Source organism: Triticum aestivum, chromosome 4A (assembly GCF_018294505.1).
Source record: "Triticum aestivum cultivar Chinese Spring chromosome 4A, IWGSC CS RefSeq v2.1, whole genome shotgun sequence".
Lineage (NCBI taxonomy): Eukaryota > Viridiplantae > Streptophyta > Magnoliopsida > Poales > Poaceae > Triticum > Triticum aestivum.
The window spans coordinates 599,839,587-599,859,062 of NC_057803.1; the positions used below are offsets into that span (position 1 = coordinate 599,839,587).

General features: G+C 46.3%; 2 protein-coding genes, 1 non-coding gene and 1 pseudogene across 3 annotated transcripts; 2 read left to right on the plus strand and 2 right to left on the minus strand.

The window, feature by feature from the left end:
* Positions 1-1,887: 1,887 nt before the first annotated feature.
* LOC123082500 (putative leucine-rich repeat receptor-like serine/threonine-protein kinase At2g19230) lies at positions 1,888-6,085 on the plus strand (annotated as a pseudogene).
* A 2,739-nt stretch (positions 6,086-8,824) lies between these two features.
* LOC123082501 (uncharacterized) lies at positions 8,825-10,505 on the plus strand. The gene is made up of 3 exons (XM_044504829.1): positions 8,825-9,095; positions 9,648-9,905; positions 10,000-10,505. Exons 1-3 carry the CDS (start codon positions 8,925-8,927, stop codon positions 10,246-10,248), a joined length of 678 nt encoding a protein of 225 aa, XP_044360764.1. The 5' UTR covers positions 8,825-8,924; the 3' UTR covers positions 10,249-10,505.
* Positions 10,506-11,190: 685 nt separating this feature from the next.
* LOC123087399 (DNA polymerase epsilon subunit 3) lies at positions 11,191-13,643 on the minus strand. The gene is made up of 3 exons (XM_044509400.1): positions 13,127-13,643; positions 12,528-12,646; positions 11,191-11,542 (listed from the first exon to the last, which is right to left on the minus strand). The coding sequence occupies exons 1-3, from the start codon at positions 13,525-13,527 to the stop codon at positions 11,406-11,408; spliced, it is 657 nt and encodes a 218-aa protein (XP_044365335.1). The 5' UTR covers positions 13,528-13,643; the 3' UTR covers positions 11,191-11,405.
* A 124-nt stretch (positions 13,644-13,767) lies between these two features.
* On the minus strand, positions 13,768-13,839 carry TRNAP-CGG (transfer RNA proline (anticodon CGG)). Its single transcript has one exon. It is a non-coding gene; the product is annotated as a tRNA-Pro (tRNA).
* Between the last annotated feature and the right edge of the window lie 5,637 nt (positions 13,840-19,476).

Genomic DNA, 19,476 nt, shown 5'->3' on the forward strand with positions numbered 1-19,476 from the left:
TTTTAAAAAGAAAACTCACATCATCATCCCAATTCTTATTAGCTTTCCTTCTTTTTGAAAGTAACTAGATCATGATGACGCGCGTTGCTGCGCCCGCCCATGTTACGATAGAATGATAAAATATCATGTAACCTTTTGAAAATGTAAAAGATATGAATTAAATTTGCATGACCTAACACACATATTTTATATGACAAAGTAATGACGTCATCGGGAATAGAATTAGCCAGATGACTGCTTAGGGTTTTTTGAAATAAATAGTGCATATGAAAGATGTGACAAAACAAATACAAGAATAGCTTTTTTTTAGCACCGGATACAAGAATAACTGGGTGGCGCTGCTATGGGGACACACGCATCTACGTTTTTTAGGCTACGCACGCAGCTATGTTTTACGCTTCGCTCGCTAAAACCAGTTTGCAGGCCCAATAAACAATCGAGGCCCAATTAACCACAGGTGGCGTAGATTGTTCTGCGGAGCAGCAGCCCAAACAAACGTCACGTGATCGTGATCCTACGGCTAGCAACGCCAAAGCGCTGTGGAGCCCCGTAGGTCTCTCAGTTTTACTGTTTTGTAATGACAAGTCAGTCTTTAGCTCGGTGTCAATTGTAGATACCAGACCATGGCAAATCCAAAAAAACATAAATTGTACTAGTGCAAATGTTTTGTACAGTTTTTCCCGTGTGACCTCTAAGCGTGTATGGTTAGTACGTCTTTCTTAGCATGGCAAATTAAGATTGCATGTGTGCTTTGTTTTCGTTCTCTCTGTCACTTTTGTTTGGCATTTTAAATCTTTTTGTTCCGTATGGTTAGTTCTTCGTTACTTGATGGCAAATTTAGTTTTTCACCTTTTTAAAAAAAAAAAAGGATGTATCCCCGGCCTCTGCATCTGGGCGATGAAGCAGCTATTTTATTAATTATTCACAAAGTCCTTACAGAGCTAATACATCAGCAAACCTAAAGCCACCATCTTGACAACACCTGTCGTTACTCCTATCCACGTGATGGAGGTGTGTCAAATGTCAGAGTCTAATACCAAACAGACATCACACCAACATCTAATTAACATCTAATGCCAGATGCCCTTTCAGTGGACTGGGTTACACACCGGTCCGGTGCACTTTCAGTGTGCACCACATGCGCACGCTGCAATGGCCGTCACTTCCTTCACCCACCAATCCATCCTCAGATAAGATACTGACGCATCGACCTTGCCAGGCCTCTCTGCCATCGACGCCACCACGGCGCCAGACAGCGTCGTCCTCCTGCACGAAATTTAGTTTTTCATGGATGGCAAATTTAGTTTTTATGTGCCTTCCCTGGACTTAGCATTGTTTTGTCAAACCGGTATGGCTATGCATCATGCAAATTTATGCTCTCCTATCATGGCAAATTCTATGTTGTACGATCGAGCAAACCTGCCGTCCTAAAATATTGATCTCTCCCTGTTGTAATAAACTACAGTACGATCGAGCAAACCGCTACAAGCCGGGTGAGGTGAGATGTGCGCAGACGTCTAACTAGGTAGCTCCGCCTCGGCCCCCTGCTGGTTTCCCAAGAGCTGCATGCATGCGGACATCGCGGCCATATCCTTTCCAATAATACTATACCTACGAAACCAACCTACTAAGAGTTACGTAACCTGCCTAACAAATCTATCGCCCCCCCCTGATTTTCACCCGTGTGGCACATCCATCCATCCAATCGCAGTCCTACACATTGCCTATTACGTAAAATCTGTACGTAACTTTACCTAGGTGTAGCATTGCTCTATCCTTTCCTATGGCTGCATGCATGCGACTCAATCGTAGTACAGCTGCATCCGCGACTCTGTGCGAAAGATATACTTTGCCATATATATCGCCAACCTCCTGCGCTCATCATCAATGGAGCTACCAACGCCGAGAGCCATGTCATGGTTGCTGCTTCTCTGCCTAGTCGCCGCCGGCATATTGCAAGCTCCTGCGCAGCCAAACCCAGCAGGTATATATGCCGCTGAATGTATATTTACTTATGTCTATACTCCCTACTTTGACATTTTTGACGCAAATTACCCAGCAAGTATATATATATGCTGGTGAAATGTTCGCTAAATGGGTAGTCTAAATGAAAAGTTGTTAAATAGAGTAATTAGCATACAAAATTATCATAGCACAGGTGAAAACTTGAGATCGTTTTTTTTTTTTGACTCATACTGAAGCATCAAATACAAACACTATAATAAACACACACGTCCGACCTATGCATAACTAGAATGCACATAGTCAATACCATGGTTTGTACTGCATGCATGCAGGTTTCATAAGCATAGATTGTGGTCTCCCGGGAGAGACGGGCTACGTGAACAACATCACCACTCTATCCTACACCACGGATGCCAGCTTCATTGACGCCTACGCCGGCTCAAACCACAACATCTCAACTAAGTACATGACCTCGACACTACCCAACAACTGGTGGTACACCCTGCGCAGCTTCCCCAGTGGGGCGCGCAACTGCTACACTCTCGGATTGCTCATGCCTGGGCTAAAATACCTTATCCGCGCCAAGTTCTTGTACGGCAACTACGATGGCCTCGATAGGCTACCTATCTCCTTTGACCTCTACGTGGGTGTTGACTTTTGGATGAGGGTGAACATCCAAGTATCCGGCAGGTGGGTGTTGGCGGAGGCCATCGTGATGGTGTCGCGTGATTCCCTACAGGTTTGCCTTGTGAACGCGGGTGGCGGGGTGCCATTCATCTCTGCGCTAGATCTGAGGCCCCTGAGGAACAAAATCTACCCACAAGCCAACATGACACATGGCCTGGTTCTGGTCAACAGGATCAACTTCGGACCATACGATGGAAGTGCTGCTATCAGGTGAGAGTAAAATCTTAATTACTCTTATCACAAAATGCAATTGATCCATTGTTTCAACAGGTACCCTGATGATTCTTTCGACCGCATGTGGTTCCCTGCTTCTGGCGGTGCAACAGCTTACTGGGATGAGATATCAACGGAGATGAAGGTGGAAATTGGTGACGACCAATTCCAGCCACCCCAGGCAGTGATGCAGACGGCCATCACGCCGAAGAACTTCTCCAGCAACATAGAGTTCACCATGGACCTCCAGAGTTCCCCTAGTTACTGGTCCCTGGGGTACATTGAAATGATGTACTTCTCTGAACTAAAATCTCTCCCCAATAATACACTACGACAGTACACCATCTACCGGAATGGAGAAGAGACCACAACAGCCTACACTCCGCCGTACCTTGACGATGGTTACACCTACTCAGCTGAGCCATTTCATGCCAGACAGTACTTGTTGTCCATCAACGCCACGGCTAACTCAACGATGCCGCCCATCATAAACGCCCTCGAGCTATTCTCCATCATTCCAACCACCACCTTGGGCACCAACTCACAGGACGGTGCGGTCATACACACATACATGAGCTATCTAGCTCACTGGTCATTATCCTCTATGCATGTTATGTTACTGAAAATTTATCTTTGGTTTTTATTTTAGCAGTGTCTGCCATCATGACCATCAAGGAGAGGTACCAGGTGCAGAAGAATTGGATGGGTGACCCATGCGTTCCCGATACTATGGTCTGGGATGGCCTAACATGCATCTATGCCAGTTCCAAGCCCCCAATTATCTCAAACGTGTAAGTAATTTATATCTCTACTCTACTCAGTTATGTTGTGATGTTGTGTCATAAAACTGATTAGCTGCTTTGATGTTAATATGTAGAAATGTCTCCTTCAGTGGTCTGAATTATACTATATCACCTGATTTTGCAAATCTCACGGATGTCCGACACTTGTACGTTATTTCTGATACTCGTACTTCTACCCTTACTTGTACAATTCTTTTTGGCAAAAGTGGTAAAAGGAAATATTCGGTCTATATGTTGCAGGGATCTGTCAAACAACAACTTGATAGGTTCAATTCCAGACACCCTTTCACAATTACCGTCATTAATATTTTTGTAAGATTCACAACTATTGCGATCCAGTTGATTTGAATGTTCCCATGTTGTTTCTTTTCACTCATGACAATATTCTTTATTTTCTGTAGAGATCTCTCAAACAACAAGCTCAGTGGATCAATTCCCTTTGGACTTCTAAAAAAAGTTCAAGATGGCTCCTTGGATCTAAGGTGATTTCCCTCTGTTATTTCTGATAGCATCCAACCTGGTTCCCAGTAAGTTCGACTAAGTAACTTCATTTCATTTCCTTGTAGATATGGCAACAATCCTGACCTCTGTTCTAATGGGAATACATGCCATCCTACTGAAGGAGATAACAAACTAGCTATCCACATAGTAGTTCCGGTAGTTGTTATTGTGGCATTAGTGTTAGTGGCAATACTATGTTTTTGGTTACAAAGAAAAAGAAAGGAAGGTGAGTCTTTGGAATGAGGACAAAATTCTCTGCCCCCCGTCCCCATTTGTGAAAATGCATCATTGATGTTTGTTATGGCATGTGTTGCCGACATAGGATCAATCAGAAACCCTGTGAAGGTGACGAATGACGGCGACTGGATTATTTCACTTCCACTTGAGAACCGTCAGTTCACATACATGGAACTGGAGGTGATTACGAACAACTTCCAACGACCGCTTGGAAGAGGAGGGTTTGGGTACGTCTTTCATGGCTCCCTGGAGAAGGGTACTGAGGTGGCAGTAAAGTTAAGGTCTCATTCTTAAAATCAGGGCGTCAAAGAGTTCCTTGCAGAGGTAGTTCTTGTTGGTAGACAGAAATTCGTACCAAGAAATTTCACTAACTCGTGATCTCTTGTCCAGGCTCATGTTTTAACACTTATTCATCACAAGAATCTTATGTCCATGATTGGTTACTGTAACGATGGGGGGCACATGGCACTTGTCTATGAGTACATGCCTCAAGGATCCCTAAAAGAGCATATTGCAGGTATGTATCTTGTGAATTTAACAATATAGCTTTAGAATTTGATCAGTATCTGCAATTTGAAGGGCAAACTGACCACCTGAATTTTCATTTAAGCCGAAGACCGACAACCTCAAAATACAAGGTTTTATCTCCTAGTTAGAGATGCGAGAGTCGATGCCATAAGCATAGTATTGATATATGACCCTTTTAAGTACCCATTGGTCTGAAATTTACAATGTCTATATATACTTGAAGGAGAAGACGGCAACATGCCATGCTTACCCTGGGAACGAAGACTTCGAGTAGCACTTGAAACGGCACAAGGTACACCATTGAAAATGCAGTGACCCACTGTTGAACACGTTGTGCTTGAAGAATCTTGAGCATTGGCTAGACTGGTGATGTGCAGGACTGGAGTACCTTCACAAGGGATGTAGCCCACCTATAATTCACACGGATGTGAAAACCACCAACATCTTGTTAAACGCAAGGCTGGAGGCCAAGATTGCCGATTTTGGCTTGTCCAAGGCTTTCAACTGCGAGGATGACACCCACGTATCAACTAACACATTTGCAGGCACACTTGGATATGCAGCTCCAGAGTACGTCGATCTCTTCCGCTCTCCTCCAAAATAACCTCTATGCATGAAGTGTTTTTCTGAGTGAACGCACATGCATACAGGTATCAAAGAACAATGCAGCCGTCGACCAAGAGTGACGTGTACAGCTTTGGTGTTGTGCTGCTAGAGCTCGTCACTGGGAAGCCAGCCATCGTACGCAATCCCGAGTCCATCCCCCTCATCAACTGGGCACGACAGCGGCTTGCATGGGGCGACATTGAGGGTGTGGTGGACACACGTATGCAAGGTGATCATGACATCAATGCTGTTTGGAAGACTACGGAGATTGCACTCAAGTGCACTGAGTAATCGCCCCTGCAACGGCCCTCCATGACTGATGTCGTGATGCAGCTACAGGAGTGCCTCGACCTCGAGGAAGGCTTCGAACGAGGTGACAATGGATTCTACACCGATAGTAGCAATGGTGGAATGAACCCAAACATGGGTTACAACATTACCACTAACCAATCCACTGATGTGAGCCAGAATAACGCTGCTTTGAGATAAAGCATGATTATAGTAGAGGGTCACCAGTGGATACATGTCTTGCAGCTACACGATGAAGGAATCTTTGCCAATCCTGTCCAATAGCCACCATGAATTCTCTTCTTGCATGATCAGATTTCTATGAGATTTTTAAACATGCTTTCTATTCTTAAGTGAGTAATGTTCTTACCATATGAAGTGCCTACTTCAATTATTTTCCACGTAAGTTCCCCTCAGTTTGTGAATCTTTTCTGAATTAACTCCTCGGTATCCATACTTCGAATCAGCCTCATTCAGACTCAGAACTGAAAAGCACATTGTGGATATGATATTCAGGATCATAGCTTAGAGAGCTACCAGTCAGGGGTGCTACACTGCTTCAATTTCTCTTGCGTAGTTTCGAAAAAAAAGTTAGTCAAGTGGATCGTGGAGGTGAATGCATTTTAGGCGGACAAGACCGCAGCCCATGGGGAGAGAAGTCGTGGGAAAAGGAATGTGCACTCAACGAAGCGGTTTCCAATTGCACACGATGTTGGGCATAATCAGATTGCTCGATATGGGATTTGATAGCGTGTCAACTAATTCGGCATAGCCAAACCAAACACGATTTCATGTTATCTTTTATCTCTGTAAATGATTTTATGTTAGAAGCCAACGAAACAAACACGTAAGTGCTGACGTTTCACTCAACCATGCAAGCCATGTTTAACTTCACCTGGCATATGTATTAAGGGGGAAAAGCTGCTTCTTTATTTTACATCAACCAAATCGCCACCACAGTAACCATGCTACAGCTACTCAACTGCAAGCTGCAAATTCTTTTCATTCTAACTCTTTTCAGAAAATGAGGGTTACCCCCGGCCTCTGCATCACGCGATGCACATAGCCATTTTATTTATCAAAGTAGCCACTCCTTTCATTCTAACTGGATGGTGCATTAGAATTGGGAGCCCTTTTTTGGTGGCAGGTAAAGAGGGGTTGGCCTCTATGTTATTTCGCCTTGATCAGCTGAAGCTAGAGACCCCCATCATCAAGAAGAATCCGCCTCTCGTGAACAAAACAAAACAGGGTTGCAGATTGTTTAGCGAGTTTTGGAAGTAGCAGGGATAGCACTGTGTGTTGGCTTAACCAACCTCCCCCTTGTATTGTTGAACTAGTTGCTACCGATTGTAATCCTGTGAATCTGAAATAAATACCCTACTTTTCATCGCGAAAGAAAAAAAAAAGGAATCCGCCAAATCCATTTCATGAGTATCCCTGTATGTTTGTCCTCCACGAGTCCATAATACTTGCTCCTTTGGTCTATAGATGTGAGCCCATTTAATCTGGTCTCGTTATATAAGAGCACATCTACAGTCGGACATTTGCCAAAAAAAATATCTACAGTAGGACATGTCAAATGCAGCCCCTTATATGTCCGCGGACACGTCCGGGCGTGTTCGTGAAAAGTGACTAGATAGTCTTTAAATCCACGCGTCCATAGCAGCGTATCTCATCGGCACCCTACATCCGTACGAAATCATGCAACATAGAATGTAGATCACCATACGGGCAAAATCGACAAGAAACGGACTTAAACCGATAGCAAGCGGGCGTAAATTCACATATAAACATCACCAAAAGATCGGTCATAGTTCACACAGTTCAAAACTACCCGGCAAATGCTAACTAGATACTAAGAGGTAGATACTACGAGCTAGATATGAGAAGGGGCAGCTTCATCACTTCCTCATCCGCCCTTTGCCCTTCTTGTCGTCCCGCTATTGTAGGCGTCCGCGACAGGAGGTGGGTCGATGTCGGAGCGGAGTTGGACCCGTCATCGTCGGAGGAATCGGAGATGACAACGTAGCCCTGCAAGCGCCCGACGATGCGGTCATGTCTGTGCATGAGGTTGGCCACCCTTGCCGCCTCCGCCGCTACCCCTGTCGCCTCTCGCTCGGACTGCTCAATGCCGAGCCAGAGCTGCTTGGCATTGTTCCTCCGGAGCCGTTAGGCGTCTGTCTCCGTCGTGGTAAGTGACTGATGATACACGCACTGGAGGAAACGCTCATCCTCCTCGGGCACCGGCATCATGTGGCGGCGGACTGCACAACCGCATCGGACACGGCCCAATCTTCCTTGCCCTCTTCCTCCCACGGGGGGTGGCGCGTGACTGTGATTCCGGAGTCCGCACGTGGTGCCGGCGGAGCGGGAACTAGAACCCACCGCTATCCGCGCGAAGCAGGGGCCGAAGATTGAGGAGGCTGTCGGACGGGCGACGCCGATTGAGCTGCCCTCGCAGATACATGCACGGGGCGGGAAGGGCCGGCGCTGGCATTGGCGCTGCGGCGACGGGCGGCATCGCACCAGAATCGGAGCTACCGCATTTCTCGACCCGCGAGCGCTCCAGCGCGATACAGACCGCCAACTCGTCCTCGTCTCTGGAGCAACCATCAGAGTGGCCGCCGGCGCTGGGATTGGACGGATTAGAAAAAGGCAAGCAGAGCAGAGTAAAGTGGAATGAAGTGAGCCTAGAGCTTGCTCCGGAAAGAGATTTTGTGGAGTCGAGTGGTCGGACGGACGTGGCGTATGCGCCCGGGCGTGCCCGGGCCTCCTCATACTGCCTTAGATTTGGGCTGGATATGAGGGGTGCCGGCCAGCCGGGCGTTTGAGGCTGGTTTGGGGCGTCCGGTTGGGTAGCATTTTCGTCATCTGTCAGTGATCGATCCGTCCGTCCGCCCGGGTGTTTGAGACGGGTTTGAGACACCCGGCTGTACAACTAACAGAGTTCTTTTTACATGAACAGAGTTTGTTTTTGCCCTCAAAAAATAGTGAAAAATAACAAGCCCTAATCTTGTGTGGGACCCATGTGCTAGAGACTGGAGAGCAGGCTCAGTGGCCAGCCAAGAAAGCCATAGCCCGGAGCTTAGATTAGCCATGTCTCTCGCGCCTCCTCTGCTCCGCCTCCGCGCCCCCCGCCCCGACGCCGCCCTCTCCACCGCCGTCCCGTCCCGCCCTCTCCCTGGATGCCTCGCCATCGGGCGGGGTCTCGGCTCCGGCCGCGCCTACTGCCTCTTCTCCGGCGCCGGCGCCGGCCGCCGGAAGCAGGTGCGCGCAGCGTCCGTCTCTTTACCGAATCAATCATCTTCCGTGAGCAAGATCTGGCCGGCTTTTAGATTTTTTTTTTCTGGGTTCAGATTTTGGACTGATGGCTGTATTCGGTGGCTGCGCGGAGACATAACCTGCTAAATGCTAGCATCGACATTGTTCCTGTCTACGTAGTTAATAATCTTAATCCTGCATCGGGTTAGCAGTCGAGGCTGATGTTGGATTGCTGGAACACATTCAGAATGATGGATTGATGAGTGATGTTTTTTAATCTTGTAAGAACATGGCCAAACAGAATCAGGATTCCTGCAAGTACCTTGTTGGTTGAGATTTGATGGTTGCAGACAGCCTGAATTTTCTCAACTGTGCACTGTTAAGTAGTAGGAGTATTAAACTGCCCTCTTTGATTTGTGATAGGCATTGCTGGACTGCGTTCTCGATAAGTATATGTTTGGTGTTTATTCCTGCGAGAATCCAGTGTTACTCGCAATCTTCAATGGTTAAACAGCCAGAGCAACAAAAATATCGACAAGCTGTGTCCTTTCCTTGCAGGAGGAAGCTAGGAGAGGGCTGGAGAGTGCCGTAGACCAGAACAAGACGGGGTTCGGGACATGGGGCGTGGAAACTGTTACAAGGCGGCTAAGAGACCGGCGTGGTGGCCCTGCTCCTGCTGTCGGTGGCGGTGGCAGGGGAAGGTCTGGAGGAGGAGGTGGTGGAGGTGGAGGTGGTTGGTTCAGGTGGTTTAGCAGTGGAGGCTTCTGGGACGCTGCGAAGCAGACTGTTCTGACGATCCTTGGCATTATCGCGGCGGTAAGCGGGGAATGTCCTGTGTTACTATGTCTAGTCCTTTCTGTAAAACATGCTTATATAGTAGTGCTAACACTTGCTCAACTTTGCATTGCAGGTCTTCCTCATCGCGAATTTCAACGTGCTTCTGGGGGCTGCCGTCTACCCGTTGCTGGTCGTGCTGCGGCAAATAAGGCGCGCACTCACCTTTGCGGCTTATTGTGTTTCTCGGGCCATGTCGGCACCCGCTTCCAGGCCGAAGCCAACTCCTGTAGACAGCGCTGAAGTGGTGGCCGCAGCGCCTGTCAAAGAAAGAGCCAGAATGTCTGCAAGAGAAAGAGTTGTTGCGAAATGGCGTTCGGACTGAATTAGAGGACATTTCAATGCCTTGTTTTTTTGGCCGGTCAGATAGTTTTCAAACCATGACTGTATAAGTTCTATTTCTTTTCTTCGTTGGCAGGAGCCTTTAAATTAGAAGTAGATGGTGTTACAGCTATTTACAGGTGGCCATTTGAATGGTTCAGTTATAAGCACTATTTGTGTGGAAGATACCTTGGAAATACCACATTTAATTGCAGTCTGGACTTGATCGGCAATATATATGGTTATACAGGCAGCTTTCAACAGCAGCAGACTAACACTGCCCAGTCTGAACTTAGAGAGTGTTTTCAGTTCTCAACTTTGATCCTGTTTTCAGTTCATGTTCCAAGCAACTTTCCTATGTGAATCTGAGTAGCTCACTGGAAGATCATAAACGGACCCCGGTTCAAGTTATGATGCTGATTTGTGTGCTGCAGCATCGTCCATTATCTTTGATTTCAAGCAGTTTCATGTCAAATGGAATACATTTTGCCTTTGTTTACGACAGTATACATTGATAGGTTAAGCATGTACTTAATTTTAGTATCAGAACAAGATGTGCAATGAGCAGTTCACTAGAGATTGTGCATAGAGAAACAACAGCTTATATTGCATATTATTAGAGAGATTCCTGTGTCAATCTGAGAAACTCACTGAAAGCTGCAGGTTATATTGCAAATTCAGGCTATCGAGTCAAGTTTCAGACTGATCATGAGTAGACCCCAAATTTCAGTTATGATGTTGATTTGTGTGCTGCATCATAGATCATATCTTTGGTTTCAAGCATTTACAGCGCAAATTATAAACATTTTTTCTTTCTTTGTGACAGTACACATTGACAGATCAGAACAAGATGTGCAGTGAGCAATTCCACTAGAGATTGTGCATAGAAAACCAGCACCTTCCAATCAACTTATTCATGTGCTACCATTAACCCAAAAACAGTATATTTCACCAAAGGTGGTAATTTAAATAGCACCAAGAAGAGGTTTCTAATTTGAGCTAGCATAGCTGACGATGTTTGGGACGAAAACATGAGTCACTGCATACATCATGATACCAAGTACACAGCAGTTCTGCATCTAGAGACATCACGAAAGAGAGCACAAGGGACAGTATACTGCTAATGTGATTCAGATTCAGCCTATCATAAGGTCAGAAAAACTAATCCTCCCCCGCATTGGCTTCATCGGCTGCACCATTTTGCTCTTCGGGCACTGCCTCTTTATCCAGTTTCCTCTTCTTTTCGGATTGCTTTTTGCCTGATGCTGGCTTCCGGGCTGCGTTTCTGCTTCTGAACTCTGAAACAGAAACAGGGCAAAAGGGCGGCGGTGAGAGCTTGTATAAGATGGACAGTAGAAAAACCTTACTAGTTTGTTTCCAAATTAATTGTAAGAGGAAGCAGAAAGGATTGAGTGCAATCCAATAAACACAAATGTTCGTTTGAACACCATTGCATCTAAATATAATAGCTATTATCAACTTTGTGCCCTCGGATCCCAGATTCATGCAATTCCTAATTCATAACTCATATAAGGATATTAATTGGTCAAAGAAATTCCATTGTCATTAACAACTTCTGTTTACACTCCCAGATTCTCTAAGCCAACAATCTAAATCACCAAGTGACTGCACAGTTCATTTACATTACTGCATAGAGTTAGACATGCAGCATATAAACTCCAAGCACATACACTTGATGGGTACAGCTGAAGAACAAGAACATAAGACTGCAATAGAATACTTGCATAAGATGGACGGTACAGAAATCTTACTAAAGGCAGAGGATGGTGGAACGAGTTTGTTTCCAAATTAATTGTACCCAGATGCAGAAAGGATTTAATCCAACAAACCCAAATGTTCTTTTGAACATGATTGCGTCTAAATCCAATACGTAGCTATTATCAACTTGTACTTATGCTCTCGGATCCCAGATTCATACAACTCCTCATTGGTAAGGATGTTAATCAGTCAAAGAAGTTCCAATGCCTTGAACAGCTTGTATTTATGCTCTTGGATTCTCTAAGTTGAAGATCTAAAGAAATGAGCCACTGCACACTTCATTTACATCATTGCGTAGAGTTATATTATAGAGTATATCCATACAGCATCTAAAGTCCTAAACTCAAAGAACATATTCTTGACGGGCACAACTGAGCAAGAACAGCAGACTGTAACATAATGGAGGATACAAATACTACCTCCGTTCCCAATTATAGAACGTTTTGTTCGGCTATATCAAAACATCTTATAATTGGAACAGGGGAAGTAGAAAACAACACTGACCTTCCAGAGCAGTCCTCAGGGGCTCCACAAACTCGGGGAACTCAATCTCATCGAGCGCCTTGAAGACGTCCTCGGCGTTGATCGTCTGCCTCTTTCCGTCCTTGCACACATCATTGGCCCTGCAAATAAGACCGCACCCATATCACTATCATCATCCCAAAAGCATCACATCACAGGGACAGAGAAGCCTAATATTGCGCCGAAACCATCAGTTCCTTGTGCATTTGATGGGTTCGCTCTCGCCGGCTCCCCCCCTCGGGCCCACAACAGAGCAATTAGCTGAAGAACTATGTCAGCAATGCAGATTCTAAACCAGTATGCCAAGAAATTAACTACTGCTGATGTCTTCCCCAAAACACCCAAACATTTCAGACAAGCATCAAATTCGTCACTCGAATCGACCCAGTAAATCGAATATGTCAATGCCAAGTAATTTACCGCTGATTTCTCCCCCCAAACCACCCAAACATTTCACATAGGCAACAAATTCGTCACCCGGATCCACCCAACAAACCAAATCAATCATGGCCACTCGCAGGAATCAACCAGAGCAAGAATCAGGGGAAGGAAGAAATGGAGGTTGGGGGAATCAAACGCACGTGGCGGAGAGGTAGTGGATGAAGATGCGGGCGCTCTCGGCGAAGGCGGCCATGGCGTCCTTGTTCACAATCACCTCGGCCCCTCCCTCTGCCCCCTCGCCGCCGGACGCGGCCCGGGCCAGCTTGTCCTTGACCAGCCGCCGCACGATGGCCTTGGGCAGCTCCTCCACCTCCGCCTCCGCCATCGCCGGCACCGACGCGGCCGCAGGCTTCTTGGCCTTGGACCCCTCCCCCTCCTCGGCAGCCGCAGCCGCGGGCTTAGGCTTCTTGGCCTTGTTGGCCTTGGCCCCCTCCCCCTCCTCGGCGGCCGCGGCCGCAGCCTTAGGCTTCTTGGCCTTGGTCTTGGGCTTGGACCCCTCGCCCTGGGCGGCCGCCTCCGGCTCCTTGGCCTCCCCCGCCATGGATCCTCGCGCTGCTGCTGCTGCTGGCCGGTGAGACGAACGGCGGTAGAGAAGAGGAAGGAGGAGGGGAAACCCTAGCCGGCAAAATCTTGGCGCGCTCCACTTTCCCCATTTCCCGCCATGGCTGGCCTTATGTGGTCGAGCTCGAGGTATTGCTGGGCCTCGTGGGCCGGGCTGGGGAGGGGGAGGGGGATAGGCCCAGGAGCAAAAAAGAAAAGGCCCAGAAGGAAGGGGAAAAAAGGGGTGTTCCGAGAATCGAACTCGGGACCTCTCGCACCCGAAGCGAGAATCATACCACTAGACCAAACACCCTGATTCGTGCTTTCTTAACGATGCTAGTTTTCTTAGCCCTATCGTTTTCTTAACGACCAAACACCCTGATCACCAAGAAAAACTCTGCATTTTCTTATCTTAGGGTAATGGGGGCAAATGGAAACTTGCCAATAAATGCGTGAAAAATGCGATCCTATTTTCATATTTTATATTGATTATACATGATCGGAGTTTGCGGTCGTGATATCTAGGTGGTACGTATTCAGTCGCCTCCATCGTTTCCTCCCACCTCTCCCTAGCTCGTGCACATGAAACAAGAGGAAACTTCCTCTCCTCTCGTTTTCAGTTTCTCTATACCAAATCAAATGTAAGATTCCCGATCAATGGCTAGGTATAACTCCTGCTCACACACCGCCACAACCCTCGCCCTTCACCACCCTCCTGATTGCACGCTACACCGTAGCCACTCAGCCAACCTCTTCTTTCTTCACTGGACTTGGGCATGGCGGTGAGGGTCGACACCTCACCCTCTCGCGTTCTCGCCTTTGAACCTTGATTCGCTTCTGCCCTCCATCCATTTGCTCCAAGACGGCTTCCGAACGCAAAGCAAAGTCAGCAACCCCTCAACGAAGCCCTCATCGAGGTCTACTCGGCTTCAATTCATCTCTCATCGGAGCCATCAATGGTGAATCGAAGACCAAACCCGCCAACCCGCGACGATGCGCTTAAAGTGGCTTAGCTAGATTTCATATTTTGTTTTGGATTCAGTACTACTAGCTTAACATCTGCAGGAACAAGAGGGCCATAGGATAGGCTGGCTAGCTCCAGCTCACCCACTTCATCCCGTAGCCATCGTCGCCCTCCACGCCACCATGCCAGCTTTCAAGATTTAGATCTGTGGAAGGCGTGAACTATATGTGCGTCCTCTATTAGAATTTGACGGCTCATCTTCATCGTAGGCGGCTACGGCGGGGAAGTGTGTGACGGAGTAGATGGGAGTACAAGGACGCGCGTGGAAGGCCAAAACTTCGGACTTACGTATTCCTCCGTTAAAGACACTCTCACAGGTGTGTCAATCTTGATCCGTTTGATGTCTTTGTGCACTTGAAACAAAATATTCCGCCTGGCCGATGGCAAACGCACATATAGCAAACTTGGCTTGCCTTGAGATGAATTGAATCTGGTTGCGGCGGGGCTAGGCAGCAGATGGATTGATTGATGGACTAGCAACACACACACACACACACACACACACACACACACACACACACACACACACACACACACACACACTCGCACATGTAACATATTTGTCGTGTTTACTTCTTCAACTCATAGTGATTAGAATCTAGTTGCATGCATGCATATAATATACTAGGTATGTGCCTGTGAATTGCCATGGGGTCAAATTTATTTTAAGACAAATCTTGATGCGAAGCAAATAGACAAAATAAGATTATGTTTTGTTTTGGTTATAAGGTTAATATTCTCTAGCTATTTTTCGAACTGGTAAAATAGGTATGTGCCCATGATTAATCTACTTTATTGGATTACCAGACATAGGATATTGATTTATATTATTTTTCTTCTGGGCCATGAATTTTTTGCTATTTATTGGGTCACCAAAGATGCCTGACAGGCCCACGTGTACCATAAGAAACAATTTAATTACGGACCATGAATTTATTGCTATATTGGAGATTGATCTCGTTTATTGGGTAACCAAATATTGGCTCAATGAAAATTATAAGGGGTTGAAAAAACATTAAAAAAAATGGTGGAGGGTGCAAGGTTGGATAAAGGGGTGGTGGGAAGAAAATTGAGTGAAATATGGAACCTTAGATTCTTTTAAAGTAGTCGGGATATAGATAGAGATAGAGATAACACCTGGCCAAGTAGACTTAGCATTTCTATACTACTTGGGCAAGCAATTGTTGCTTAACTCTGGCATTTCAGTGAGATCTATAGGCAACCAAAAGATAGAAGTAGCAACTTGGTGATTTAATTATTTTATCTAGATTGATTGTGCTAATTTAAGTAGTTCTAAGTTATCATATAACATAGCTATTACAAGATTTATCGATATAGTCCATGTTTTGCTCTTTCATTTTTAGCGAATGGAGTGAATTTTGAAATCTCACATATCAGTTAGTTTTTTTGTCAATCAACTTCAGTGGTAATTCTTTTTATTGTCCTAATTGTTATTTCATATAGGCTACATTGTTTTGTTGTATAAGGTACTTCATATAGGAGGTCAAGCTTGAAAAAGGTAGATTTGTTGACAAGTTGAGAATCATGTTAATCAAGTTGTCATGATATTCCCCTGCTTCAAAATTCTCCCTCGCCGATATGTTAGCTAGCATGCCTCTGAATGTTGATTGCCTTTTTACAGGATTTGACCATTTATGCAGCATTTGGTGTTGGAAATATGCCCTAGAGGCAATAATAAAAGTATTATTATATTTCATTGTTCATGATAATTGTCTTTTATTCATGCTATAACTGTATTATCCGGAAATCGTAATACACGTGTGAATACTTAGACCACACAATGTCCCTGGTAAGCCTCTAGTTGACCAGCTCGTTGTGATCAACAGATAGTCGTGGTTTCCTGACTATGGACATTGGATGTCGTTGATAACGGGATCACATCATTAGGAGAATGATGTGATGGACAAGACCCAATCCTAAGCATAGCATAAAAGATCGTGTAGTTCGTTTTGCTAGAGCTTTGCAAGTGTCAAGTATCTCTTCCTTCGACCATGAGATCGTGTAACTCCCGGATACCGTAAGAGTGCCTTGGGTGTACCAAACGTCACAACGTAACTGGGTGACTATAAAGGTGCATTACAGGTATCTCCGAAAGTAGTTGTTGGGTTGACACGGATCGAGACTGGGATTTGTCACTCCGTATGACGGAGAGGTATCTCTGGGCCCACTCGGTAATGCATCATCATATTGAGCTCAATGTGACCAAGGTGTTGGACACGGGATCATGCATTACGGTACGAGTAAAGTGACTTGCCGGTAACGAGACTGAACAAGGTATTGGGATACCGACGATCGAGTCTCGGGCAAGTAACGTACCGATTGACAAAGGGAATTGCATACAGGGTTTGATCGAATCCTCGACATAGTGGTTCATCCGATGACAACATCGAGGAGCATGTGGGAGCCATCATGGGTATCCAGATCCCGCTGATGGTTATTGACTAAGAGAGTCTCGGTCATGTCTGCATGTCTCCCGAACCCGTAGGGTCTACACACTTAAGGTTCAGTTACGCTAGGGTTATAGGGATATGTATATGCAGTAACCCGAATGTTGTTCGGAGTCCCGGATGAGATCCCGGACGTCACGAGGAGTTCCGGAATGGTCCGGAGGTAAAGATTTATATATGGGAAGTCCTGTTTCGGGCATCGGGACAAGTTTCGGGGTTATCGGTATTGTACCGGGACCACCGGAAGTGTCCCGGGGGTCCATCGGGTGGGTCCACCTGTCCCGGGGGGCCACATGGGCTGTGTGGGGGTGCGCCTTGGCCTAATGGGCCAAGGGCACCAGCCCCACATAGGCCCATGCGCCTAGGGTTCAAGGGGGGCAAGAGTCCTAGGAGGGTAAGGCACCTCCTAGGTGCCTTGGGGGGAGGGAAAACCCCCCTTGGCCGCCGCACCCCCTAGGAGATTTGATCTCCTAGGGCCGGCCACCCCCCCTTGGCACCCCTATATATAGTGGGGGGAGAGGAGGGACTTCATACCTGAACGCCCTGGCCTTTGGTTGCCTCCTTCTCCCTCCCCAACACCTCCTCCACCTCCATAGTGCTTAGCGAAGCTCTGCCGGAGTACTGCAGCTCCACCAACACCACGCCGTCGTGCTGCTGCTGGTGCCATCTCCCTCAACCTCTCCTCCCTTCCTTGCTGGATCAAGAAGGAGGAGACGTGGCTGTTCCCTACGTGTGTTGAACGCGGAGGTGCCGTCCGTTCGGCGCAGGTCATCGGTGATTTGGATCACGTCGAGTATGACTACATCATCACCTTGCAAGCTTCCGCACGCGATCTACAAGTGGTATGTAGATGCAAACTCTCTCCCTAGACTCGTTGCTTAGATGAACTCATAGATGGATCTTGGTGAAACCGTAGGAAAAATTTTAATTTTCCGCAACGTTCCCCAACAGTGGCATCATGAGCTAGGTCTATGCGTAGTTCTCTTTGCACGAGTAGAACACAACTTTGTTGTGGGCGTGGATTTTGTCATCTTACTTGCCTCTACTAGTCTTTTCTTGCTCAACGGTATTGTGGGATGAAGCGGCCCGGACCAACCTTACACGTACACTTACGTGAGACCGGTTCCACCGACTGACATGCACAAGTTGCATAAGGTGGCTGGCGGGTGTCTGTCTCTCCCACCTTAGTTGGAGCGGAATCGATGAACAGGGCCCTTATGAAGGGTAAATAGAAGTTGACAAAATCACGTTGTGGTGATTCGTAGGTAAGAAAACGTTCTTGCTAGAACCCAATTGCAGCCACGTAAAAGATGCAACAACAATTAGAGGACGTCTAACTTGTTTTTGCAGCGATTGATCATGTGATGTGATATGGCCAGAAGTTGTGATGAATGATGAATTGTGATGTATGAGATCATGTTCTTTGTAATAGGATTCACGACTTGCATGTCGATGAGTATGACAACCGGCAGGAGCCATAGGAGTTGTCATTATTTTTGTATGACCTGCGTGTCATTGAATAACGTCATATAAACTACTTTACTTTATTGCTAAACGTTAGTCATAGAAGTAGAAGTAGTCGTTGGCGTGACAACTTCATGAAGACACGATGATGGAGATCATGATGATGGAGATCATGGTGTCAAGCCGGTGACAAGATGATCATGGAGCCCCGAAGATGAAGATCAATGGAGCTATATGATATTGGCCATATCATGTCACAACTATATAATTGCATGTGATGTTTATTATGTATTATGCATCTTGTTTACTTAGGACGACGGTAGTAAATAAGATGATCCCTTATAAAATTTCAAGAAGTGTTCTCCCCTAACTGTGCACCGTTGCTACAGTTCGTCGTTTCTAAGCACCACGTGATGATCGGGTGTGATGGATTCTTACGTTCACATACAACGGGTGTAAGACAGTTTTACACAGTGAAAACACTTAGGGTTAACTTGACGAGCCTAGCATGTGCAGACATGGCCTCGGAACACGGAGACCAAAAGGTCGAACACGAGTCGTATGGAAGATACGATCAACATGAAAATGTTCACCGACGATGACTAGTCTGTCTCACGTGATGATCGGACACGGGCTAGTCGACTCGGATCGTGTAACACTTAGATGACTAAAGGGATGTCTAATCTAAGTGGGAGTTCATAATTTGATTAGAACTTTATTATCATGAACTTAGTCTAAAACCTTTGCAAATATGTCTTGTAGATCAATGGCCAACGCTAATGTCAACATGAACTTCAACGCGTTCCTAGAGAAAACCAAGCTGAAAGATGATGGCAGCAACTATACGGACTGGGTCCGGAACCTGAGGATCATCCTCATAGCTGCCAGGAAACAATATGTCCTAGAAGGACCGCTAGGTGACTCTCCCGTCCCAGAGAACCAAGACATTATGAATGCTTGGCAGTCTCGCGCTGATGATTACTCCCTCGTTCAG